We start from the raw sequence: 27942 nt of genomic DNA on the forward strand, positions 1-27942 counted from the left end.
TGGCAGCCAGCAGCAGTCCAAAATAATAATAGGAAGGTTTCATCATGGTTCAGAATGTACCAAGGCAGCCCTCAGAAAACATTTTTAATCTAGTTTTATGAGGCTGGTCTGTGGCTGGTCTGGATTTACTGAAGGCGCTGCAACCTTTGCCCCCTTGCTCTGTAGACCAGGTTTGCTGAGGTGGGGTAGGAACATGGACAGGAAGAGCTGTGAGCCATGGCTCATCTCCCAAGGCTTTGGGATCTCCAGGATGTGTCTGAGTGAGCTGAGAGTTCTGGGGGTCCCTCTGTGTTGGTGGAGCTCTTCCATGACAGTCTCAGATGAGTCCCCCCTGAATCTATGGTGCTGTCCCTCGACTTCTGATGACTGGAAAGGGAGTCGGGGAGGAACCCAAGCTGTGGACATCCACCTTGAAGTGTGTGTAGGGGAAATTTCACTGATTTTATTGTTGGCCAGACTGAAATCACTGCAATACTGCCTGTGATGGACCTTACAGGTACCAGCATCCTCTGCTGAGAATTGTTTAAGGCACTGTGGACTGTGGCACCAGTTGGGAAGAGATCAGAGAATCATAGAATGGTTTGAGTTGGAAGGGATCTTAGAGATCATCCAGTTCTACCCCTGCCTCCACCATGGGCAGGGACACCTTCCACCAGACCAGGCTGCTCCAAGCCCCATCCAACCCGGCCTGGAACACTTCCAGGGATAGGGCAGCCACAGCTTCTCGGGGCTGATCCCTGTGAGAGGCCAACTTAGCATTTCCAGAACCCACAATTTAATGGAATTTCATAGTACTCCTCATAGGGAGGGCAGGGACTTGTACATGGAGTGGCAGCAGCCTGACACAGAGAGTTGCGATCTGGCCTGCAGAGGGGTGCACGTTTCTGGGTGACGGAGAGCAGGGAGGAATGCAGCAGGTAAGAGCCAGCATGTACAGGCAGGAGCACAGCTGGGTGTTTCTCCAGCACACACATCATGTTCAGCAGTCCCCCTGGCCCTCCTGCTTGAGAGGAGAGGCAGCAATTAGGCTGATTGAAGGCCCAGTTGCTTCTTGCACAAGGAGGAGGCAGTGCCCCTTGCAGCTGCGGTTCAAAGCCTGCAGGAGATAAGGATCTGCCGTGCCAAGCACTTGGGAAGCGCTGGGGGAATCCAAGGACAACTCTGGCCATGCCACCCTGCTTCACCTCTATCTCTTTCCCAGCTGGCATCTGGCTTAAAATCCTTCCTGAACCTAGAGCAGCACAAGGGGAGTTTCCTCCCCACTCTTCCATGCAACCCCCATGTAATTACTTGGGAGCTCACACAACTTTGTGTCAGCTTTCCCTGCTTACCATCCTGTTTGTGCAAGGTCCAACTCCTCAGCCTCCATGGAGACTCTGGTCTTTGCCTTCCTTGGTCACGGGGAGCAGAGTTAAAAACCCAACTGATTTCATGAGATCAGGTGAGGTGTGTGTAGTGTCTCCTCTGGGTGTACTCCAGGGTGTCCAGTCAAGGTTAGACTCTACTGGATAAAAATTCATGGAATGGTTTGGGTTGGAAGGGGGTCTCCAGATCACAGGGTTCCATCTGCTCCACCATGGCCAGGGAAACCTTCCTCTAGATGAGGCTGCTCCAAACCCCATCCAAGCTGGCCTTAAACACTTCCAGGGATGGGGCAGCCACAGCTTCTCTGGGCAACCTGTGCCAGGGCCTCACCACCCTCACAGGCAAGAATTTTTTCTTTGTACCTAATCTAAACCCACCCTCTGAAGCCATTCCCTGTTGTCCTGTCACTCCAAGCCCTTGGAAATTCTCTCTCCAGTTCTCCTGTAGCACTGAAGGTGCTCTAAGGCCATCCTGAAGCCCTCTCTTCTCCAGCCAGAACAAACTCCCCCATACACTTCCACCCTTGGCCAGAGTTCAGCTCTGCCTTTGCCTCCCACATCCTGATAATTCCCATTAGCAACACCAGGCACACAGGGATGTACAAAACAGTGAACGCTTTTTATTTCGCTGCTGGAGTGTAACCACTGTAATTTCATAAAACTCAAAAAAACAACAAAAAAAAGTGATTACCGAAGGCATACATTTTTTTTTTCCTTTTTACACAAGACGTTAAGTAAACAGACAAGTTTCTTTTTAAAAAGGTTATAAAGTGTCAAGATCCTATACCTCATCTGCATATTCAAAGTGATGCCATCTGATACAAAAAGCATTGGGTACAATAATTTAGCTATGGCTCAGACCAAAAAAAAAAAAAAACACCAAAAAAACAAAACCAAAAAACCCAACAAAAAAAAAATCATCTGGGCTTAATCTACACACTGCTATGCTTGCCCAGGGGGTTAAAAAGGAAAATATGCAGTTCTTTGTTGCACAGAAAGGAACAGCAGGGAAGTGGAGAGTTCATTGGGAGATCAGAGTCTGAAGGGAAGCAGCGGAACGCCCCCTCCCCGGGAATGTCTGCGAGAGCCCGGCCCAGGCCTCCCCTCTGTGCCAAGAACCAGCCACATTTGTCTCCCACCAGACAGAATCCCATCCAAAGCCACCCGCCAAGCTGCACCTACCCAGCGTGCTGGCAGCAAAACAGATCCAAGACCTTGGAAACTGCATGGAAGTCACGAATCTCCCTGTGAGCTTTCCCACTGGGACTAATAAAAACCAAACAAACCCAATGAAAAAAAAATAAAAAAGGAAACGAGTCGTTCTATTGTGGGTAGAGCCAGACTCTGCTTTCTCGGGAAATCTGTTCCACATAAACCTCTGAAGCTCCCAGCGCAAGCACCACAGTGTCAGCCTTACTGCAAGACTCATCAATTTACAAATGCAGTCTTTACATGTGTGTCACCAGAACTTTCTGAAATTAAGAGCTGGACATTGGTGATGGCCACATTTCCTTCCTTCCCACCATCCCACCCCCTCCACGTGCTCCATCTGACTGGAAAACAAACAACAGAAGGGATATTTGAGGGCATATGTGTGCTGTGTGCCACTGGTGAGAGGACACAGCTACAGTTCCTGCTCAGATTTATTCCCTCACACGAGGCTCAGACATGACTGACTCCTGGGTAAAGGCTGCAGGCTCTTGGTTGGATGGTTGGGGCACTTCAGCTTTGCCATCCCTTGGGTCTCCAAAGTTCTTGCACCAATTTGGAGCCTTATCCCTGCAAATTGTGGTGGCTTCCCATGGAAGGTGAGGGGGTGGATAGGGGTGAGAAATGATTAAAACCCAGTTTGAGCCTTTGCTTGTGGAGAAAAGGGCAGGATGAGGTGGCAGGTTTGTAGCCAAAGCCATGGGGGTGTCTGCTCCCTGTGACATCTGCCAGGACTCGACGGAAACAACCGGAGCAGTGACAGCGTTGGCAAATACATCAGATTTTTAAGGGTGTCCTTTCAGCATCTTGGCATTTGAGATGAAATGAGGATTAGTGTACAAGGAGAGAACCCAACACCAGCCCAAACCATGAGCCCTTGTCTGGTGTTGTCTACTGTGTTTCAACCTTCCCCATTACCAAACTGTCTTAAGACTTTTGAGCTCTTCTTTTTGAGATTTCAAACCCAAATCCCCCTTGGAAGACCTCCCAATTTCCCCAGCCTGTTGATTCTGTAACCTTCTCTAGGCTGAAACTTTGAGGAGCTGGTACCTCAGAGGAAGGAGCCCAAGTCCATATAAAAAAAAAAAAAAAAACCCAAATATTTGGCAGTCCAGCCCAGAGAAACTTTGAATTCAGCCCTTCATGCAAAACAGCAGCTCTTGGGCTGCCAAGGTATCCTTTCCATGGAAGCAGCACATTTTAGGGTTAAGGGGGAGATATCCATGAAAAAAAAAAGAAAGGAAAAATATCTAGGACAATTAAATCAGCATGATTTGGTTTGTTGGGGGTTTGGTTTTTTTTCAGTGAATCATAAACTGAGGAGGATCAAGATGTCACTCTGCCAGCCAGATGCCCTCAGGATTTGGCCACATGGCCAGATCAATGACTGCTTTTATACCAGAAGCTCCCTAATTTTAAGGTGATTGGGTTGATGCTACATAAAGCAAAGCCTGTCCCCTTCATGTTCCACCCAGGCTGAGACCTAAGTGAAGTCTTGCTCAAGAGTGGCCAAAGGAGGCTGAATTCAAATCCCTCTGTCCCCAGCCTGAGTCCAGCTCAAAGGCATCGTGGCTGAATCCCAGGACCTCCTGCCCTGGGCAACATTCCAGGTGATGCTGCCTGAGGAAATCTCATCTTGCCAGGGCAGAAACATCTCCAGGCCCATAAAGCAACAGTTCCCACAAGGAAGGGCATGGGACTGGGAGGTTTCCTGGCTAGCAGGGACTGGGGCTGTCACCACCACAATGCCAAGCCACCTCCGATGTCCCTGGGGAAGGAGCAGCACCTCTTTTAGCAGCAGCAGGACAGACCCAAGCAGGAAGGGGATGGTGACCCACCCAGCACGGTGCTCTAATACAGGGTCAGGCCTTTTTATCAGCCCAATCCACACTATTCCCAATCAGCACAGACCCTTTAGCCTTCTCCACGCGTCTTGGGAACCAACAGCCTGGGATAGAGCAGGACAAACTCAAAGGATTGAGGGCTGACCCACAATGTTGGACAGGTCCAAGGTGTGTGGTGTGACAACTCCAGGGCCACATGTGGAGGGTCCCCAGCTCACTCACCACCACATTTTATCCCAAAGGATGACATTCCCTGTCCTGCGGTGGGGTTGGCCCCTATCAGGACGGGTGAAGTGGTGCTGGAAACAGCTCCAAACACGTCAGCTGCTCACCCATGTGGTGGTACAAAGCCAGCCTCAGCCTCCTGCAGGTACTGAAGGTGTCTAACCAGCCTTCCTCACCACCTGTCCCAGGGATGAACACCCTGAAGCGAATGTCTCTGGATATCTACATTTGGAAGGCACACAAACCTTTGGAGAGACCCAACTCAGGGTCAACAGGACACTGAGGGCATCTCAGGCTGCTCAGCCTTAAACCCCAAGAGGTGGAAGGACATCAGCCCTCCTTGTCCCAACAACAGTGATCCTCTGCAGCTGAGGTGTGAGCAGCCCAAAGGACACCTGGAGCATCCCCTGGGCCCCATGGATGTCCTGGTGGCAGTGGATGGCAGCCAGCTGTGACACAGTGCTGGGGATCAGGCTGGGGGACCATGGGTCACCTCCTGGGCTCTACTGGGCAGTGGCAGGAGAAAGAATGGCCAGAGGATGTGCGGAAGACAAACAGGGTATTTTTTAAAGTTTTTTTTTCCTTTAATTAGCAAATTTCTTGTTATCCTCATTAAAAGAAAAAAACCCACCCCCACACCCCCTAGGTGCCCACTGCTCCAGCTGCTGCAAGCGTTCAAAGGCAGAAAGTTGAGAGATGTTTCATGTCCCAGCTCAGGGCAGCTCTGAGCCCACCACAGCTGGGTGTGTGCCAGGTGCCCTGGTACAGATATGGAAAAGGCAGGTGCAAAATTAGGTGATGTGCTCTTGCCAGGAACGCCCCAAATCCCCATGGAGAGCTGCAGCCCAGCCCCTTGGCCAGCAAATGCAGTGGTGGTGGAGGACATGGATGTGCCTTGAGAGGCACACTGTGTCCCCAGGGCACCGCAGCCAGAATTGGGGTTTGTGCCACAGCTCAGGGGTGGGGACAGCACAGCAGAGAACCCACCACCCTGGGCACTGAATTTGGAAGCTGTAAATAAGAGCACCCCACACTTTGGGGGACCCAGTGCTGATCCAGCACCCCAGCAAAGCTGAGGGCCTCAAAGCCCTGCTGTGGTCCCCGAGGCTCTCAGCAGCTCTGCCTTCACTGGAGTGAGTCCCCAGCGAGCCCCATCTGCAGCATCCTGGCTGGCACTGAGGCAACAGGGAGGTGGTGAGCTGATAGAGGGGCCAGGAGAAAGGGAATGGTGCTGGGGGTCTTAGCTCAGCTCTTCCCCTGGTCACAAGGGTCACTGAGCTAAGAGCCCCTGTCACCTCTCCCTGCTATCACCACCTTCCCCCCTGAGGCCACTGTGCTATCCCCACCTCCATCCCTGCTGCTGCAGCCCTTATTGATGGGGAAGAGGTGGGGAAAGGCTTTTCTGGGAGTGCTCTGGCCCTTCTGCACCCCATCCCTTCTCAGCTGGCAGAGCCCTGCCTGCACCACCCCAAACCAAGCACTCTTTGCCCACCCCTCTGAGTGCAATGGGAGGGGAAAGGGAGGAGGAGGATGGTGATGAAGAACAGTCACATGAGCTCATTGCCTGCCAACACCAAGAGTCTATGGGCAGTGCTGCCTTCCCTCCTTGAGGCTGCAGCTGGAGAGAGCAGACTTTTTTGGGATCCAGCAAGACGAGTGTGCTGTGAGTGCTGGAACACACTGGAGATGCTCCATGTCCCCAGCCCAGCCCTGGCAGAGGGGCAGCATTGGGGAGTGCAGGGCTGGGCCAGGAGGTGAGGGGTGGGATGTGTGCGAGTGCCTGGGGGTCTGTGCACGGATTTTGGCAAGAGGTCATTGAGGTTACATGATGCAGCATTTGTTCTTGTGGTTATGAGGGTCCTTAAATCGGAGTCTCTGCTTTGGTCGGTATTTTTCCAAGTACGTCAGCTGCTTGCTGTTGATGGCTCCTCTGCGCTTCCTGGGGGGACAGAGAAATGCCAGAACAGTCAGAGGTGTGGCATGAGATCCCTCCTACCCCAAACCACTCTTGTCAGGGTGCTGAGCACTCCTTCCTGGAGCAGAAAGGGATTTTGGAGGCTGAAGCCAGGTGCACCCTCCAGGGATGGAGAGCTGGGGAGGAAATGTGGGGCAGAGGTGGGGTGACTGCCACAAGCCCCTCAGGGATGCTCCACACCAATGCCTTGTTTTCCCACTCCCAAAGGAGAGAAAACCAACCCCAGTGTCACAAAACCCATTCCCTCAGAGAGGGGTTTTCTGCCCTAACACCACAACACTGCTCCACTTACTGTCGGATGAACTGGATGGCATCTTCATACTTCATCCCACTCTCGATCAAGGCCAGCGCGACAAGGACGGGAGCTCTGAAAGGCAGAAGCAGTGGCTGGCACTCCCCAGTCACACAGCCCAGAGGCTGATATCCATCATCTAAAGTTCAATATCCATCATTTAAAGTTCAAGGAGAAGCTCAGGTAGCAGATCCTCCCCATCAACACCTATTCCCACTAAGGTTTCACAAAACCCTGCTGAAAGAGGGACTGGGAAAAGGAAGGAGGAGTACTGGCATGGTTGTCCCTCTCTTGCCTTCATGGAGAGGTGGCAGCTGGGATAAAATCCTGCTCAGAGTGGGGCTGGGGAAGGGGAAGAGGAGAGTTGGCATGGTTTTCCCTCTCCTGCACTCATGAGGGGTGGCAGCTGAGGGGCTGGGCTCGGACTCACCGGCCCAGGCCGGCCACGCAGTGCACAGCCACGCAGCACCCGGGGTCCTCGCAGAACTTGGTCTTCAACAAGTTGAGCCAATCTTCCACAATCTTGCTGGGAGGAGGTGCTCCATCATCAAATGGCCAATCCTACACGGTTGGGAAGAGAGAAACGTTGTCAAGTCTCTGGGGAAAACCTTTTAGGGGTTGGTTTTTACTTGGGGTGATGGTGTTTGGGGCCTCATGCGCGGGGAGATAGAAGAGTGCCAGAACTGGGCTCACAGTGTAGCTCTGTAGGGACACAGGTGGTTTTGTGGCATCATCTGGCAAACAGGAATTCCCTGGCTGCTCTGGCTCAGGGTTTGAAGCCACACAAATCTAGGTCTGGAGTCCTCTGGCCTCCTATGGACAGGTTCAGCCTACAGGAGAACCTGTAGGATCTGCAACATGGTTCCCAGGACCTCCTGCTTCTGCAGACCAGGATGGTCACCCCATGCTCCATCCCCATCCAGATGAGCTCACTGAGCTTTGGGGTGATGCAGTTCTCATCCTCCCTCCTGCCAGCTCCTAATTCCAGAGTTTGGGATCACACTGTAGGGGATTTGAGCAAAGGTGGCTTGAAGATGGTTGAAATCTCAGAGCTTGATGAGGTGTTGAAATTCAGCTTCCTGCAACACATGGAGGGGAAGACCAGAAGAATGGTCTGGGGACCACTCACACAACCCTGGAGAGAGAGTCAGAGGGAGGGAGATCACTCCAAATGAGGCTATCTAAATATCATCCTTCAGGAAAGGCTACTAAGGGACAAAAAAAATCCCATCTCCTTCTGAGCTTCATCCTCAAATTGCAGGGGTTCAAAATTGGAGCATGGTGAGGAAGTTCGTCAAATGGATTCTGCATTTGATACCCCTCAGCCCTGGGCTCAGTTATGAGGGGTAAGTGTCCCAAAATGGGGATTTCTTTCCCAAAACACATTTGTCAGGAAGAGCATGGCCACTGGCTATGCAGCACTGGCAGAGAGAGACAGGAAGGGAAGCATCACTTGGAGAGGATGTGGCTTGGTGAGCCTTGAAGGGTGGGGGGTACTGGGCCCTAATCCTAGATGTTGAGGAGTGAGTCACTAAGCTGCTGTGCTGGAGTCACCCTTAGTGTGAGAAGGCAAAATAAGCTGCTTCACTTCAGTGTTTGAACAGGTGGTGAGATTTCTGTTGGGATCTGATGGCAAAGGAGCACGCTGGGCTTCAGGGTATTTGCAGTGTTTGAGCCAGCCCTGTGCTGCAAGGCCATCTCCTCCTGCAGGGCCATGTCCTCCCTGCAGCCACGAGTGCAGGTCAGGGGCTCACACCAGGGATGACACAGCACCCTACAGAATCATCCCCTGATGGAATGGTCTGGGATGGAAGGCACCTTCAAATATCATCTGGTCCAACCCTCTGCCCTGGCAGGAACACCTTCCACCATTCCAGGCTGCTGCAACCTGGCCATGAACACTTCCAGAGACGGGGCAGCCTCAGCTTCTCTGGGCAACCTGTGCCAGTGTCTCACCACTCTCATGATAAAAACCTTTTTCCTTATGTCTCCTCTAAATCTGCTCTCTGCCAGTTTAAAGATATTCTCCCTTGGTCTATCACTACATGCCTGTGTAAATGGTCCAGCTCTCCTGCAGCCCCTTTAGGGACTGGAAGGGGCTTTAAGGTCTCCCCAGAGCCTTCACTTCTCCATACACAGACCTATATATGGTCTATATACAGAAGCACAGAATTGTTTAGGTTGGAAAAGGCCTCTAGGATCATCAAGTCCAAGTGTTATCCCAGCACTGGCAAGGCCACCACTCCAAGTGCCACATCTACAGCTCTTCTAAACCCCTCCGGGATGGTGACTCCACAATTTTCCTGGGCAGGCTGGTTCAATTCTTGACAACCCTTTCAGTGAAGAAATTTTTCCTAATATCCAATCTAAACCTCCCCTGGAGCAACTGAAGGTCATTCCCTCCTGTCCTGTTGCTTATTATCTGTGAGAAGAGACGAACTCCTGCCCTTTCAGAAGTTGTAGAGAGGAAAGATCTTCCCCAAGTCTCCTTTTCTTCAGGCTAAACACCCTCAGCTGCTCCTCATCAGACTTGTGCACCAAGATATATTTATATGCCTGATCTATCTATGAGGATACAGATAAATAAATGAGGATACAGATAAAAATATACCAAACTGTGTATATCAAATAAAAATATATACCATGATATCTCAAAAATATACAGAGATTTGATATAATTATAGAGATATTTCTATATCTGCAGAGATACATCTATCTGTAGAAAACCAGGTTATAGACACCTCTCGATTTCTATATGGTTATACAACAATGATATAGAAGCTATTTAGTTTCTATACAGTATCTTGTATAGTTTCTCTAACTCTCTATATAAAATACATCCTAGATATGTATCTCTCCACATAAGAGAGATATAAGAGATGTAAAGAGGTATGTATATCCTAGATATAGAAACTCAGACTAGAGGCTCCAGTTAGAAATGGGGTAAACTGCTCATGAATTTGGTGTGTAAGTGAGCAGCTATGATCTACAACACACAGATTCTATATATGCAGGATACAGTGATCTTTCCAAGATATATCCAGTAGAGACACAGATTGCATCTCTATCTAGACATCTGCATCTGGAGGATCTGTATCTAGAGAGCCATGGGATTATCCACCCATATCCCTGAGGATCTAAGAGCCTCCTCTCTCTAGGATATACATTATACAGACAGAGCTAAGTTAAGAGGTCCTACACACAGAGGACCACCCCAGGAGACACAAGGCCTTTCCAAACCCTTCCCTAAATAATAAGCAGAGCCTCACTTCCCAGCTGGAGCTGAACTCCCTGGCAGGACTATCACATCTGACATCATCTCCAATTACCTATCAGCCAAGATACAGCCCAGGCAGCTGCATGCTCTGCCTTTCCCAGCTTGCTGCCTGCTCCCTTTCATCCCCCCCAGCTGCACCAGCCAGCTGCTGGAAGAGCTCACAGCACCCCCCAGGACAAGATAACACTGGGGGGGAATGGGAACCACGTGCATCTTCCTCGTGGGATCAGGAGCTCTCATCCCTGGATGCTTCAGAGCCTGAGCAACAGGCAGGGAGGCAGCTGCCGACTCAGGCAGTGAGTCACAGTTTCGGCTGCGTGGGCAGCACGGCTCTTTTTAAAGCACCAGCCTCAGCTCAGCTCAGCTGGGCTTCCAGCTCTGCTCCTGCCTCAGTGTGATGCTGTGCTGGGCTGCCAGGGTGTTTAACAGCCCCCAGGGATGGGATTTTTAAGGGTGGTGTTGGGGCAGCCCCCCTGTGCCCATCCTGCTGCCCACCTACCATGACAGTGATGCCGTCCTTCTCCAGGGGGGTCTTGTCATAGGTCACTTCACACACTCGCACGACCGTGGTGGCACCGTACTTCTTCAGGTCCTGGGCAGGGAAGGAGAAGGAGAGGTCTGAACAGACCCTGCCAGATGCACCCCAGCTAACCCCAACACATCCAAGCCCTGCTGTGACCATGTGGAGCAGTATGGACCCTTAAACAGTGCTGTGCCCCTTCTCTGAACCCTTGACTCATGGTCCATCCCTGGCAGGCACAAGGAATCATGAAATCCCAGGACACTGAAGCCACGTGGACTTGTAGGATTTTTAACCAGCATCTTCATGACTCCTCAGTCACGAGTACCAATGGGGCCATTTATTTTTAAGCCCTGCCAGCCTCATCAGCAGGGATTTTATACCTCAGGCAAAGAAACATCCCTGACATGGGTGCCAGTCCTCTGAAGGAGAAACTGTTTGTGCCTGCTGAGGTCACACTCCTGGAGCACAAATGCATGGAGGCAGCAGTGGGGGAGTTTGAGCATGCCCCACCAGCAGAGCTCAGCATCTCACAGATGGCTCAGGGGCTCCTTCTCCACCTCGCTGCTGTATCCCATCATCACTCCAACCCGCTGCAGGCTCAGGCGTGGGCCTTGGGACGCTTCCAGCGTGGCTCAGTGCCCGGCGCGAGGATTGCCCCTGGATTACGCGCCTGGTGCGCCGGCCTCGCCGGGAACCATGAGATCATCCCCAGAGATCCACCTCCTTTGTTCCCCATGGCTGCTCACCAGACCGTGGTGAGCCCCACATGCTCAGCAGCCTGGCCAAAAGTCTAATAGACTGGAGGAAAGGGGAGGTTTTCTCACTTCTCACTGGTGTGGTCCCCATCGCTCTCTGCAGCGAGTAGGGGTGGCTGTCCCCAAATCACAGCCACCTTCCTGTCACCCTGAGGCAGTGGCACTCACACAGCTGCTACTAGTGCCGGCTCTTCAACACCAAGCTCTCCAGCACTACCCAACACACTCTAGGCACTACAGCTTTTGGGATCAAAAGCCATTATTGAGGTGCTGGGAGGGACAGAGCAGGTTTTGTGCACCCATGTGCATCACTCCAAAACCCTGTGACATGATGTGCTGCTGGATCTGGCAGGGGATGCAATGGGGATGGGGAAACTCTACTCCATCTCTACTGTGCCCAAACATCACACTTGGGGTCCTGAAAAACATCCCATCCCAAAAAGCTGGCAAGGATTGGACCCACTGCCCCAGGATGCCACCAGGGGCTGTGGTACCAAAGGGGATGTGCTGCCCTCTCATCCACATCATCTTTTAGCCCCAGAAGATGCAACTGGACCCTGGTGCCCACCTTCCAGTCTCCCCTCCTTACCTCCAAAAAGGTGCTGAGCGTGGCATTGGTGGGGTTGTGGGTGATGAGGAACCTCATGTTTTTGTAGCAGACCTCCACAGGTGCAGGGCGGTTCATCCGGGCCATGGTGGGGACAGTGGGAAGGTGAGGTGGTGCTGACAGTGGCAGGGGAAAAACCCAAAAAAAAGAGTGGTGTGGAGGGGCAAAAAAAAACCAAACAAAAACCCCACGACCCCTCTGCGCTTCAAAAATAAAAATAAAACAGGATCAAGAACTCAATATACAGACGTTGTGCAAATAATCCCAACTCCTGGGAGCGCACCGGCTTCCTTGACACACCACAAGCCTCCCAGGGGGAAAAAAAAAGCCAGATGGGGGGGGGGGAAATAATATTAATGAAATAATAATAATAATAATAATTAAAAAGAATCCCTTTGCTGTAGTGTTGGCGTCCTCTGCGTGTGTGCGACGGCGAGCGGCTGCCGCCTCTGGTGCCGCGCGCTCCCGGGCGCTCTAGAAAGGCCTCTGCATATGGGGGGTGCTGGGTGGTGGCGGGAGGGTGGCCCCCGTCACGTTACCCCATCGGGGTATGTGGAGTACTTGGGGGCGGCACGGGGGGCCGGGAGCCTACGGGGCGGCGTCGGCGGCGTCGGGCAGCGGAGCCTCGCTGGGGAGATCCATGCACAGGAGCCTTGAATGGTTGAGTCCGAGGGTCGGGGTGCTGGGCGGGACGAGGAGAGGCGGCCGGGGGCTGCTGCTTCACAGGGCGGGCTGCAGGGGGTTGTGGGGCTCACAGCTGCGCCTCAGCACCTCCATAAATCCCAGTGCAGAGCGAGGCTGCGGGGGAGAGAAATGGAAATGTGATTCCTTGCTCCTCCCCAAGGAAGCCCCTGGCTGGTGTGGGTACTCCTGAAAGCATCATCACTTTCTACATCCCCTGCGAGCATCCCTGACCATTCTCATCTTAACAGGAGATCACAAATTAGAAAGTGGGGTGGTATTTAAAGCTAAAGCTGAAATATTGTCTGGAGAGCTGGAATGGCACTGGAAAGCCAGAGAGGGTAACTCACATTTCACCTGCAGAACAGAAAGCACATGACAGGGAAGGCCTTGCTCCCCTATGCCACCCAATATCTGCACCTGCTGGTGGATTTAAGCACCCAATTCATGCCAGCTGACCCCCCTGACACCCCTCCAGACCCCCCAGACCTCACCTTTGTGTCCCCAAAAAGCACGTTGAGTATCTCCACCCCAAATGCACGCTGTGCTCGAACCCAGCTGCCGCTGCCGCTAATCGGCCACATGCTCCTGGTGCTGGGCTCATGTCCACTAAATGCACCTCTAATGCTCTTAGGAGAATTAAGCTGCCTGCAAATGAGCTATCTTGGGGAGGGGGGCCGAGGAGGGGGTTGTGTGTGTGTGGTTTTGCCAGGGTTGGTGATGGATGTGTCTCCCTGCCTGCTCATCCACATTCCCACACCGCCGGCACACTGCTCCAAGTAACGGAGCCCGGCCCCTCCACCCGTGGCATCTTTGCTTTCAAGGATGGCAATGGGAAGGATTAAGAAAGAAAATCAACTCCCACTGTGTAAATACTCAAATCCATGAGATGATGGGCCCAGCAGGGAGGCAAGGGCTCTGCCAGCCCCACTCAGAGCTGAGGGAAACCCAGCCAGAGCCTCCCCAGGTTGTTCCCCACTGGACTCTTGTTTTGAAGCTGGTCCTTCCCCAGGTCAGCAGCTGCTTAGTGCTGGGTAGCCAGAGCCTCAAAATAGACTATAAGCACATAAGTAACACGAGCCAGGCCAGCAGGCACCCCCTTGGCTCTCCTCACAGCAGCCATAAACTTTCCCCTCTGGATTGTCTCACCCTTATGCAAGGAGGCAAGGTGGGAGTAGGGAGATGAGCTGAGCCCTGACCAGCCCATGACAGCACCTGGCTGCTGACAACGGGTTTGTCCAGGCCTGAGCATCATTTACAACGTGTTTAACGCCTCCTGCTTCTCCAGTGGTGGCCAGGAATGAAAAAGTTAAATAGCAACAGGAAAATGCCAGGTGAGGTGTCGGGGGAAGCAGAGCTGCTCTGCTGAATGTGCCCAGTTTGGCTGCTAAAATCACAGACTCTTCCCAACAACCAGGTTCCATCACACCTGACTAATTTTTTTTGCCTGTAAAGAAGGGGATAATGCTATCTCAGAGTCCTGCAAGGATGTTCTGGAAAGTTCAAACCCTACCTGGGCTGCAGGGGATGAGTGGGACATTCAGGGGGGATGACTTTCCAGTCCCCATTGAGAAATCAGAGTTTAGAGGCTGATGGAGGCTCGGAGCTTGGCTGAGGCACGGGAGTGAGGTGAGAGCTGCCTCTCTGCAGCAATTTAGGTGTGATTCAGAGCAGCTCAGCCCACAGATGATGCTGAACCCCCCAGGGTAGCTGATCCTCCCCACCTGGACCACAGCAGCTGGAATTTTTGCTCAAAGCTTGCAATGATCCTGCAAGATGGGCTGGGAAACCTGCTTCCCCCACAGTGTTCACTGTGTTTTTTTTGGTGACGATCCCACCTATCACTTTGTCTGTGGGGTCTGCTTCTTCCCAAAACAATCTCACCATGGCTGAGTAAGAGCCAATTTGTTATTTCTGGAGGATAATTCTGGGGTGGTTTTGGCTCCTACATATCCCAGCTGCCAATGTGCTGGCCAGCACAACCACAAAAAGGGACGGGAGGTGGGAGAGATGGGCAGCCACAGTTGCCTGCTCAAAGGGAAGAGCTGATGCAAAGTAGGAATTGCCCCAAACCATCAGCTTGAAAGCCCAGTGAAACAAAGGACTTGAGGATATTTTGCTTTCACTTTTCATGCCTTTGCTCTTCGGGCTTCCAGTGTGTTTAATGCCATCTGTCCTAATGATTTGATCTGATCCTGATGATCAATCTGATTTGACACACCAGCACCAGAGGTGCACAAGGGAAAGCATCAAAAAAAAATACTTTTCTCCCTTCAAACAACCTCATACCTCGTTTTAACCGGCTGCCAGGGACATCAATACAAACTGTGCCCATGTTTACCCATGTCCTGGATTAAATCCCACCTGCTGAGCAGCCCCGTGGGGCTGGAGCTGCTGCCAGCACCAATGCCAGCGCTGCCCCCTGTCACCATCCAGCACACAGTTCATGCTCCATCAGTGCTCTGGATCCTGGACAATTTTTTATTGGCTTGGGCGTGCTCGCTGCCAGTAAGGGAGGCTCAGTGGGAACCGCCTGCCTACGAGAACAGCGAGTGCTCCTTTCCCACAAGGTCTCCTCTCTCCAGTGGAAGCGTTTCAAGTATTTTGGCAATCACACATCCCAGCAATTCAGTCCTGAAGCCCATAAATCCCTAATGGGTATTCAATCACAAATCATCCCCGGCGGTTCAGGCTGAGATGCTGATCTCCATATTAAGCGTGGCAGAACAATGTGGAAAAGGGAATTTCAGCTAATATTAATAACCTGCCAAGTGGAATATAAATCCTTCTCATTTGAGCGCTCCGGGGGATGTAGAGGAAGCATGTGAGGACACAGTGAACAAGCCCTGGATGAGGATGCTCAGCAATGCAGCAATGGCCTGTCAGGCTCAAACCCGTCTTGGGGAACCTCGATGAAAGGAGGCTGTAGCCAGGTGGGGGTCGGTCTCTTCTTCCACAGAGAGGACAAGATGAAACAGCCTCAAATTGTGTCAGGGGAGGTTTAGATTGGGTATAAGGAAAAATGTCTTCACTAAAAGGGTGCTCAGACATTGGAGCAGGCTGCCCAGGGAAGGGGTGGAATAAGTATCCCTGGAAGTGTTCAAGAGGCATGGATGTGGCACATGGTTTAGTGCTGGACCTGGCAGTGTTAACAACTGATCTCAGAGATCTTTTCCAGCTTTAATGATTCTATGATTTTCTTTTCACCATGGCTGTGAGAATTTCTGCTTCTTACACAAGAATTCTGCAGCCAAGAGCACACTGAGGATCCAGTATGAACACACACCAGTGTGGCAAGACAGCAGTGAAGGCTGCTGCTCTTGGGGATGGGGACAACTGAGCCATCATCTCCTTGTCTTAAACCCCCCAGCTGAGGGGATCACAGGGGTCTCTGAAATATTCCTTTGCAGGGTGGCAAGACCATTACAAATGTCTTGACCTCATCCCAGATGTCCAGGGACTGAGCCTGCAACAAAGGAATGAGGCTGATCTTCCTCATGGCAACTTGATGGAAAATAAAGGTCAGATCTTCTTCACCCAGTGACTGGAAGAGCTCGGTTGGAGCAGTGAGCAGCTGCCTGATCTGACGGCTGTGCTGCTGGTACCTGGCTAGCAGAACACAGATGGTGGAGTCAGGTTTTCCTAAACACAGCACATCCCCAAGAGAAGGAAAAGGAAGCTGTGCAGAGCCAAAGTGTCGCTCCACATGAGCCTTAGCAGCGGGACTCGGAACAAAGGCTCTCACTCACCTAAACAATGTGTATCTCACCCATGCATAAATATAGATCTCAGAGTGAGCACATCTCCTGTTCAAAGTTCATCTTCAGAGAAATCCAACAAAACACCCAGCTGTGTCACACTTTCTTGACCTCTCTCCTGCTTTCAGCTCACGTAGCAAGACACCGACCAGCCCTTTCCCCTTTAGGCTGATGAAGTCTTGCTCTCCCTGCTCCCAACAAGCACTTCCATCACCCCGAGAACTGAATCCAAGTTTCTGAGTATTTGCAATTATCACCCTGCAGAAGTTTCTGCACACATCCGTTGCCACTGACATGAGTGACCACGGGGAGCAGGTCTCTGAGGCTCAGCTGCAGATGTAAGATCTGTACCAGCAGTACCACCACTGTCACCATTGCCACCAGCATGAGCAATGACGTCAGAAGCATCACTACTGACACCACTGCCCCCAGTGTTACCACTGCCACCACCACCACTGAAACCAGAATCAGCAGCACCCCCACTGTCACCAATGCCACCACAACCACCACAATGACCATGAGCACTACTACTGCCACCAGTGTCACCACTGCCATCAGTAGGAGGAACACCACTGCCACCAACATGACCAACACCACTGCCACCAACACCACCATTGCCACCAGCATCACCAGCACCACCATTTCATGGTGCCACCATTCCAAGCATTGCCACCAGTGTCACCACTGCTACCATCACCATCACTGCCAGGGAGAACAGGTCCCAGGACACAGAGAGCCACAGAGCTGTCCCCAGCCTGTGACTGCAGCTGGGACACAGCCAGTGTGCTAAGATTTCCTCCAGTTGCATCCGCACGGAAGGAAACAGGAAAGGTCCAGGAGGAGAGCGACGGAAACAAAACACCCAGCAGGAGCCGGCATCTGTGGGGAGAGGTGCAAGCAGCACCAGCACATCCTGCTCCAGGGGAGGCAGAGCTGCACAGAGCAGATGGGATGTCCTGGAAAAGCCATGCTGGGTACCATGGTGGCTGTGGGTACCTGCTGCCAGGGGCAAAGCAGTGCCCAGCACCATCTGCCAGGGCAGCATCGTGGGGTTCTTCCTCCAAGGGGTTAATTTTTAGGTTGTTTCTCTTGCTGCACGTTATGTTTTCTGAGCAAAACACAACAAGGAGGATTAAAAATGCACAGGTGTAGAGGGAGAGGGATGGGGGACTCTTGGCAGCCCATGAAAACACACCTGCAAGATAAACCAAGTCATGCGTCTTTCCCCACATCCTTCTTGGTGTGCAGTAAATACTGGCTAACACGAACTTTTGCCAAAGAGATCTGTGCAGCCCTTGATTTTACAGCTCCAGTTGGACTTAAGGAGTTTGGTAGCACTTAGAGAGCAGGGAAAGATGACAGCATTTGCAAGCAGGAGGCACTCAGGACACCAGGAAAGAGGGAGGAATGGGGAAACTGAGGCAGAGAGCCAGCCAGATAAAAAGAAGAGCAAACTCTTCCCAGTACTGTGCAAGCTGGGAATGCACCGGAGGCACTGGTAACATGATCAACCCTTTCTTATCTTGTATTTGCACCTTTTGTCTTTGAAGAGAGGCTGAGGCACAGAGTGGAAAGTGCCTACAAAGGTCCTTTGGGAGTTGTTTTTCCCTCTCACCCAGATTCACAACCCCTGGACAGCGACCCTGTGCTCACACTGGAATTCCTGTGATGCCACCAGTGTCAGGGCTGCCTCTCCTGCCCAGAGCTCACAGGGCAATGCCCTGGAGGAAACACGATGCTTCAAGCACCCCTTCAACAGCCCCTTAGCTGGAATTTCAGCTCTTCCCTTCTCACGCAGCCCCCAAGCAACTCGAATTTGAGGTCTCCATGGACAGCTTTTTAACCCAATTCCTTCTTGAACCAGAAGAGATTCAGCCATCAGAGAATCATAAAAACCACAAAAAGGCACTAAACCTTCCATGCTGTGGGGAAAAGGAACCCCCTAGCTGAACACAGCCCCCCATCCATCCCTCCCACCCTGTCCTCAGCAGAGGACAACTCACAGTGAGATCCTGGTTTTATGGTCTGGGATATCCCCTCCACTGCCTTCCCCCAGCAGCCCCAAGGAGCTCGCAGCCGTGTGCCCACGTCAGAGGTTTTTCCTGGCTTGGATTTGAAGGGAAAGGAGGAAAAAAAAGAAAAAAGAGTGGGGAAGAAGAGAGGCCAACTCCATGGGGAAAAGTAATAACAGGCTTGGGGCTGGCTGCCTCCCAAATCTGCAGAGGGTGTGCCCTAGAGGGTTTTTTTGGGGAGGGGTGAAAGGTTTGGTCCTTTGGGGATAGATGGTCCCCACGCTCTGGTGGCCAATGCACAGGGATGTCAGGCACCCCAAATACTGGGGGCCAGCTCCCCCCATCCTTCAGGGATTTCTTTTGGCCAGAAGAATCAGGGGAAAAAAAAGCAAATCTGTGTGTGATTGCGCATTTCCAGGCTTCAAGCCTTGTCCAACAGTATCTTTGGAAAGAAAAGAATCCCAAAGCAGCATCCTTGCCCCAAAACACACACTGGGGGCAAACTGACCCCAGTGCTCCCCCCCAACAAGTGCCACTGCCACGTGTCTCTCCCACCCTGGAACTCTGGTGCAGCTGAACATCTGTTCAGCTTTTTCTTGTGGTTTCTCACGGTATTTTGAGCAAATTTAATACTTGTGGCAGGTGGCAAAGCTTGGGGGTGCAGAATTATGTGGTTTTTGGGGGAAACATGAGAAACAGCAGCACACTCCTGGGTAGGGCAGGGAGGAGCTGCCACGACCTCCCCTTTGAGGTGCAGTTGGAGCCTGAACCTCTGTCCCACGAGACCTGAACTTTGCTATTTGCAATGTCCCTCCTCAGTGGGGGGATTCTGATGGGAATTGTCCCTACATTACCTGGTCAGGCCACCAGGAGCCCTGAGCCAAGGCCACCAGAGCCCTGCCTGCGTCACTGGCGCCTCTTGCACAAGCCCCAGCCCAGGCAGGCTGCGGTGGCTTTGATGGAAGTTTGCTGATGGACGGGGCTCCAAGGGACTCAAATCTACCCAAAGGATGGATTTTGACCTGCAGACAATGTTGAAATAGTGTTCTGTGACATGCTGGGGATGCAACACAGGACAGAACATGCTCTGCCTGTGATGGGTCCCATGGAAAGATCTCTGGTGGCATCAAGCTATGGTCAGGATTGTGCAGAGAAGCCAAGCTCTGGAGAAAGGCAGCTCTTCCAAGTCAATGGCACCAGGTTTAGATGGTGTTTGTGGGTCTCTCAGCTTCCTCCACCATCCAGACTCTGTGCTGCTTGGGGTTGTCCTCCCAAACCATCTTGCTGTTGCTCTGCACTTTTTGTTTTATACATTTCACCCCAAGACAGGGTCACACAGATCCTAACAGGCTGCTGGGAGGTGGCAGCACCACCAGCCCTCTCCTGTGTGAGGGACACCAAAGCACTTCTGAAGGCAGCCACCAAGCCCATGGGGACAGTAACCCCCTGGGTTGTCTCCTCCTCATCCTCTCCAGCCATGGCTACTGTCACTTTAACAGCAGAAACTGCCCCTTGAAACAGCCCCTCCAGGGATGTCCCTTTTCCAGCAGGATGGGACAGAGCTGCTCCGTGTAGGTGAGAAGTGTCCCCTCAGGAGTATCAACAACACAGAAAGGTCCTGGGGAAACACAACTGAGTGTCAGCCAGGATAATTAAAAGCCATGGAGGAAGTGAAGGGAGATGGGAAAAGAGGCTGCTCCTGGGTAGGATGTGTCAAGGTCTGGCAGTGTTATCAAGACCCCAGAAGACATCACACTCCTGGCTCCTCCCATTAAGCCCAGGTCCTGCAGAGATGGTTTTCCCTAAAACCCTCTTCCAGAAAACTCCTTAGCTCCAGCAGAAAGACACAGCAGAGCTCTGTGGTTGCCACAGGACAAATGATCTGCAAAAGCAACATGTTGACAAAGGTGGGTAGTTCCAAGCTGCCAGATTTGGATGCATGGCTACAGCAGGGCCTGATCCTGTACCCTCTCCTGTTCCCCTGCATCCTCTCCTACCCTTCTGGACCCAGCCATCCTCAGCAACAGGGACAAAATCCTATGGTCCTTGTGCAAAACCTCAAAGCTGTGCCAAGAGTTGTCCCACACCTGTGGGAGCTCACAGAGCAAATGAAGGTGGTTTTCTTTCAAATAAAAGATCAAAGGGCATGAAATGCTGAAAGTCACAGCTGTTCTTGCTGGAGGGACAGCAATGTCTCCACTCCCTCTGCCAAGCCTGCCTGGTGTGTAAACACTGCCTCATGTCCTCAGCCTGATTTGCACCTTGTCCACATGGGAGATGGGGAATAAACTGGAAGGAGGAGGAAGAAGAATCAAGCATCACTTTGGAGGGAGGAGATTAAGGCAGTGGGAGCTCAGATTGCTCAGGGTCTACAAACCAGAATAACAGAATTGTAGACAGAACTGTAAAATCATTCAGGTTGGAAAGGATCTCCAAGCTCATCAAGTCCATCCTTCAACCAAGTACCATCCTACCCACCAAACCACATTCCTGACTACCATGTCTACCCATTTTTGAACACTTCAGGGATTTTTTCCACCAGTTCCCTGAGCAGTCCATTCCAATGCTGAGTTGCTCCTTCAGTGAAGAAACTCTTCCTGATATCCAACTCGAATCTCCCTTGGTGCAACTTGAGATCTTTCCCCAACTACAGAACTTCTGAACCCCAAAGCTCCTTGGAAATGCACCTTGCAGCTGAGCTCAAATGGGCATAAAAAGGTGAGGATGTGGCAGTGGCTCTTTCTGCAGCTCAGGAATTGGTGGTCAGGGAGACCTCACTGCAGGCCTTCAATGCATTAAAGAGGTTGAAAAAAAAAAGATTCAAAAAGACTTTTACATTGGGCTGTAGTGATAGTACAAAAAGCAACAGCTTTAAATTGAAAGAGGGCAGGTTCATATTGAACATAAGGAGGAAATTTGCTATGATGGGAGTGGTGACACACTGAAACAGGTTGTCCCCAGAAGCTGTGGCTGCACCAGCCCTGAAAGTGTTCAAGGCCAGGCTGGATGAGGCCTTGAGAAACCAACTCAACTCCATTGCAGCTGGTTGCAATGGAAGGTGTCCCTGTCCATGGCAGCACGGTTGAAACTAGATAATCTTTAAAGGTCCTTTCCATCCCAAACCACTGCATGTTTCTCTAAGTGTCTGATGGCCAGAGTGGTTGGAAGTCACCATGACCCTTCCCCTGGTTTCTCCACATCAGCTCCCACCCAGCTTCCCACCTGCAACTTCACCAAATGGGGTTCAAACTGGATTCAAGTTTAACCAAGGTACTAATAAAAACCTTGCTGGAACAGCACGCTCAGAATTAGGAAAATGGGATGAAAAACCCTTTGGGCTGGAGCCCTAAAATGCTGCAGCTTGGGACTTGGTGGTTTTGGACTGCAGAAATGGGCTCCCCAATTACCACCAAGCCTGTCCCTTTCTGGGCTGCACACCAGAAGCAGGGAGCAGCTGCTGCAGCCCCAGATGAGCAGATTTTAAATCACATCCTCACTTGTCACACAAGAGATGCTCTGGCATGCCAAGGCTGCTCCCAGCCACTGTTGGAGGCGAAACCAGCTAAAAAAAGATGGCAAACTATACAGATCCTGGCACTTCTTGAACTTAAATAAACTGTCTTTTGATACAGAAGATGAAGAGTCATCCAATCCTGTTCCTGTCATTCACAGGAAGGATTTCCAGCAGTGGCTTTGTAAAAGCCAGCAAACGCCCTGGTATTTCAGGAAGGGAAATTGCAATGATTTGCATGAGCAAAAAGCTCATGTTAGAGCCACTGTGGGATGATGATACTTGGTGCTCTTCCCATCCTGTCAGGGAAAGCAAGGAGAAGGTCATGCAGCACAGCCAGCTGGCTTTGATGGACTGTGCCCAGGTGATTTTGGAGATCACTGAAGAAGGACCACATCCTCAGGAGAATGGCAGGATGAGAAAGAAATCCATCCTGTCTAGAGAGGAAACACCACCTGAACACCATAACAAGAAGGAATGGTGCACCCAGGAAAAGCAAATCCAACTGTGGGTTGCAACCTCAAAGCTCCTTTCCAGACTGACACCACCATTGGACGACATGGAGGTGAAGTGGTCATCACCAAGTGTTTTTGGGGCTGGAGGAACGTGCAGTCAGCATCACTTCTCCCCAAAATCCCAAAAGGTTGGAAGGAGAGGGTCTGATTGTTCAGGAAGTACCCAGGAAAGCTTACTCACGAGCAGGCTTTGCCTTTGACTCTCTTTCATCTAGATTTTTGCATAAATCTGGTGCTGCCTTTAGGGAAATGCAAATTCCCCAGAAAAAGGGGAATGTTTCAAGGTGCTGGCTGCTCTGACGCGCCAGGCAAGGAAGCGACGCTTTTATCACCTGAACATTAAATAAAGGCTGAGATGTGAAGCCTCCCCACCCTGCTAAGCAGGAAAACTTCCTCAGCTCCTAGGGCCGGATCCAGCAGAGATGGGACACCAGGCAGGATGCAGCGTTTCATCCGCGCTCTGCACATCCTCCCCAGCCCCAGGGGTGAGCTTTAATGGCCTGGAGACACGCAAGGCTCTGCTTGGTTTCCCGGCTCCGCTTGGCTCCCTGGCTCCCGGATGGTTTCTGCGGCATTTTTGACACCCTGGCGTGGGTGGCATTTCCAAGCCACCCTTGCTGTGCTGGAGCAGGCTCTAATCAAGCTGAAAGCAAATGAGCTTCCCTGGGTAAAGGAAGCTGCAAGCTCAAATTCATCATTTATCATGAAGGTGACTGATGATAGTAAATGTTTCTGGGGATGCACACGCACATGCTCTGCCTCTCAGCAGGGAAAAAGGGAAAGGAGGTGAATGGAAAAGCAACACCAGTAAGAAGCTGTCTGGGTTAAATACTGGCTTTGAAATCCATCCAGAATGATCCCTGTCCCTGTGCTCCCAGGGGCACACAAGAGGGTTTTTCAGCCTGGGGAGGAGGCAGACAGACATTCCCTGTTCTGTTGGCCATGAGTGTATCCTAGGAGGGTTTTTCTCCACCTCTTTTTCATGCTGCTTCCTAAAGAGCCAGGCTGCTGCAAACAGAAAACAAAACATTGAGGAATATCTATGGAGACTTTGCAGAACACCCAGTGCTGAGTTAAGGCTCAATTAATTCCCCCATTGTAAGCTCCTTTGGTACAGAGAAAAAGCAAAATTAGGGCATTCCTATTAATATACCTGGCTCCACGCTGAAATCCATACTGTTTCACTATCCTAGAAGAAAAACCCTACAGACACAGATGTGTACACAGTACTTCAGCAGCCAGCACTAAGGATGTTTTGCTGCTTCACAAATAATTTAAATTTGGCATTGCACATGTCAACCAAGAGCAAAACAAGCCTGGTGTGGGCTGGATCACAGTGGGACAGAGGGAGTAGACACAAGGGACACTGAAGATGTCCCTTCTAGCCATAGGACATGGGGTTCATCTGCTCCAGTGAAAAATCAGCAGGTACTGGTTTGGCTCAGTTCTACCAGCACGAGGCTGTCTTGGCAAAGGCACCATGGAGTTGATCATGCCTTGGGGGAGTTAAAAAATAAATTTTAAAAGTTTATTTTCAGCTTGATCCGTTCCCAGCCCATGTCTCTACAAACAGGCAGCTGTACAGGCAGGGCACTGTGGGCAGCACTGGCACAGGCAGCCAAGGGTTGCTAAATGAGCACTGTAATTCAATGCTGAGCCATGGGGTGAAACTCTGCCCTGTGTTCCCACAGGGGAATTTCTCTGGCATTTTCTTTTATCAGCTGGTCAATTAAACATCCCCATCCTGTTTCCAGATCTCCTGTAAGCGTCATTTGTCACGCAGATGGAGCACATCCTCTCTGCTGTCATTAGCACGTCCTGGGCTAGCATTTACTAGAAACAGAGGGACTTCCCTCAAGCTCCACCAGATAGTGGCACCTGGAAGGTTGTGGGGACCTCAGCAAGAAACCTCCCTGCAAGGTCTGGAAATTCCAACCAACCTGTCCCATGTGGACACAGCCTCCCTGTCTGAGCCTCACAAGCTGGCAGGACTGTGGTGATCTGGCACCCATGGAGCCATCAATAACTCAGGCACAGGGGAACTCCTGCCCCAAATCTGCTCCCAGGAGACTGGCACAGTGTAAGAATAGGAGGCTTTAGTTAACACTAAGGATCAGCTCTGAGCTCATCCAATTCTCCAGCAAGGCAGGAGCATCATTGTGGCATCGCTGCCTCCAAAGCTGGTGACAACACCTCCAACTCCTCACCAGGAGCACATCCCAGCTTGCAGCCACAGCACCCAGCATGAGGAAGGTTCACACCATGCAGGACCAGTAGTGCATCCCTCTGATGCCAGGGTATTGATAAAACTCTGGTCTTCAACCTGTCCCCTTCAATAAAACAACAGCTCCATGAAATCTCCCCTAACTTTAGCAGATATCAATTTTAGCCCAGCTGCCTGCATGACGCCTCTGCTGCATTTTTATGCCTAGCTTCAGGCAATATTCTGATTTTTGTAATGCCTGAAGACAGTTGTGGGGAATACACAGCCATTTTTAACGCAATGGCAAAAATAAAACAGTGTTTTAAAGGGAAACAGAGGGGGGAAAAATATCCTTGTTCTGAAAAAAAAACCAACAACCCTACTAAGATTTGCTGACAAAAACCACCAACATGTGAGAGACTCCTATTCTGATCCCCATCTCTGAGCCATGAAATCACAAAGCTGGACCATGGACTGCCCCACCTGTCCACAGCTCACTGCCACTCTGTGCTTGTTATCTTGGGGGAATGGAGTGAGGTTACATGGTTGTCCTGTGCAAAAGCTTTTTACACATTTGTTGTCATTCAGATGAGTACAAAATCTGATTTGTTTTTTTTTCAACTTTCATTTTTGGAAGTGATTTATCATGCCTCTGCATTTAGCAGAGAGCCCTAAATGGATGGAGGGTGCTCTAGAGCAGCTCTGGGATATACAAAAGGTATTTCCATGTCACATTAACCCAGCCTTGTACAAGATGAGAATTTGAGGCAAACTTTGTCTCCTAATCACGCCTTTCTCAATGAGTTCATTTTCAGGAAGCTGTCCCATCCACTAACCTCAAAAAATGTCTCTGGCTCGCATCCATTAAACCAGATAAATGAGAGTTTGTAAGTTCATAACTTGAACTGAAGTCAGAAAGTTTTGTCTTTCGTTTTCTAGAGCTGATTCACGGCCAGCCTGACCCGAAATGTGGGCTTGCTTCAAGTTTTTTGTCATTTCAGGGTTCATTTGCAGTTTAAAGTGATGCTCTCCTCTTGCCTGAAGTCTCCTGTGCTCTCATCCCAGCTCAGTGCTGGCACAGCTGCTGTCTGCACTCCCCAAAGCCTGTGTGGACAAACTTTTCAAGCTTGATCAAGTGAAATGCCCCTGGATTTGCTTCTTTGCCAGAAATTCAGAGGGATGTCAGGCAGGAGAGAGCACCACCTTGGACTTGTTTTTATCTCCAGAAAGACATTGGAGCTTTTCCAAATTGAGCTTTTCCCCTCTCTGCTGCACCAGTACGAGAATTGTGAGCTTCCTTATTTCACTGAACCCAGCTGTATTTCTGGCCTGCAGAGTCAACAAGAGGAGCAGCCAGCTTTTTGGCTCCCTTGGAAGCTCTGCAGTCCAAGAAAATCAGACGAAGCATTTGAATGTGCTCAAGCTTGTTCGTCAACAGTCTGATTTCGGAGGGACCTGACCCCGCGCCCGGGCCGGCTGACGCTGCACTGACAAGAAGATTTTTGGGTCCTGTGTGCAACACTCCTGCAACAGCCCCGCTGCCAAGTCTTGCAAAAGTTCCCAGGCTGAGGAGCTGGACTTGAGGAGCATCCACTGCAGGGTTCATGTGAGTTGCTGAAACATCTCAGCTCATGGGGAAGGGTCAGAGTGGGGAAGGACGTGCATGGTGTTGACTACAACTCAATAAAAGCAACAAAATGCCTACAAAGGGTTGTGTGATATCTCATATTGACTGTCACAGGAGGGCTGAACCACCTCCAGCCTCCCCAAGGGGTGAAGCATTGCTATGGGCATCTCACCCTTGATGCCTTGGCAGTCTCATGGACATCCTGTGGATCAGATGGTCACTGCAGTCACACATCACCACCATGTCTGGATTGATGGATGAGATTCCTGGTCCTGGCCAATGAACTGTGCTCCTCTGAGGAGATGGAGCATCTAAAGCACACTTTTAGAGCTAAAGGATATAATTTCCTCCCTTTGCCCTGCCCAAGGTCACTGAAGGACATTGACCTGCGTGGAGACACAGATCTCCCTTCCCAAATGCCCTCTCTCAGCTCCAAACAGCACCAAACTCTTTCACTAGGGTCCTTCAGAGACAGGAAATGCACCCTCAACCCCAAAATGTGGTGATCACTCTGGATCCTCCAAACAGGCTCATCCACAAGGCCCATCTGAGGTGTGGTGCCTGGTCATGGCCCAGGATGAGGCATCTGGCTGAGCCTGCAAGGTGGAAAGTTCAAGTGGTTGTTGTTTATTTGGCTTTGCAGAGAGCAGTCGCCCAGGCTGAACGTGGGCCAAGCACCTTCCCATGGCAGGAAACGCTGCTGGAGTCTTTAAATAACCACCAGTGGTCAGGGCTTTGGTTTACAGCTGCTCTGGATGGAAACCATCCCTCACTCTGTGTCTGCTCCAGCTCTCTCCTGGGTGTAAATGTCAACACTTCTCTCATTACCTCCTAGGTCTTCATGTCCATGTCCACCAGCCCCACGTGGAAGCTTGATAGAAGCAGGAAAAGTGTTCCAAGCACAGGCATAAAAACACATGTGGGCTTCTCATTCTTTGTGAAAAATGAATTTTATGTCCTACAGTCAAAGCTTCTCTTTGCTTTTGTGTAAATTTGTACCTACCTGGGGCTCTCCTCACCCTCCCCATCCTGTTTTAAGGTCCACACACATTTCCTCACACTCCAGCACTGAACTGCACCACCATAACTGCTCCTCACCTTCCTGCAGCTGGACTGGTGTGTTACCAGTTCATATGATTAAAATTAAGAATAAAATCCTTCCTCTAGGGCAAGTAGAAAATGCCAAGATCTCTCCACAAAGGCTTTTCTCAAGTATTTCCCTGGGGTACTTGAAATCAGAAATCTTGCCAAGAGCCTGGGTAGAATGGGTCACCCAGCAAATCCTGCTTTACTGATGGAAAGTTCCCAAAAGCTGTTTCACTGGGAAGCCTGGCTACTTGGGGATTTTGGCTTGCCAAGACTCCAGGGAACACAATTTTTATTTTCTTTTACCTATAGCTGTTGTTAACATACTAACCTAAAATGATGGCTGGTGAGAGGAAGCTCTGTAAATACGCAAAATAACATTTTACAGTTGGAAAACAAGACCTTGTCCTGACCTCCCCTCTTGGGCAGATTCACTGGCGCACAGCAAACTAGTATTTTATTTTAAACTGTGCTTGTA

The 27942-nt window shown here is 50.9% G+C and overlaps 1 protein-coding gene across 3 annotated transcripts in view; it reads right to left on the reverse strand.

The window, feature by feature from the left end:
* Nucleotides 1–1985: 1985 nt before the first annotated feature.
* The window catches only part of PTP4A3 (protein tyrosine phosphatase 4A3), a 41792-nt gene continuing 15835 nt past the window's right edge, over nucleotides 1986–27942 (reverse strand). For all 3 annotated transcript variants that reach the window (XM_064706748.1, XM_064706749.1, XM_064706750.1), the window contains exons 2-6: nucleotides 12054–12869; nucleotides 10686–10778; nucleotides 7340–7470; nucleotides 6910–6984; nucleotides 1986–6581 (exon numbers count right to left, since the gene is read on the reverse strand). In XM_064706748.1, coding sequence (XP_064562818.1) covers nucleotides 6464–6581; nucleotides 6910–6984; nucleotides 7340–7470; nucleotides 10686–10778; nucleotides 12054–12158 — 522 coding nt within the window. In that variant the 5' untranslated portion in view covers nucleotides 12159–12869 and the 3' untranslated portion in view covers nucleotides 1986–6463. The remainder of the gene's footprint in view (nucleotides 6582–6909; nucleotides 6985–7339; nucleotides 7471–10685; nucleotides 10779–12053; nucleotides 12870–27942) is intronic.

Source organism: Zonotrichia leucophrys, chromosome 2 (assembly GCF_028769735.1).
Source record: "Zonotrichia leucophrys gambelii isolate GWCS_2022_RI chromosome 2, RI_Zleu_2.0, whole genome shotgun sequence".
Taxonomy (NCBI): Eukaryota; Metazoa; Chordata; class Aves; order Passeriformes; family Passerellidae; genus Zonotrichia; species Zonotrichia leucophrys.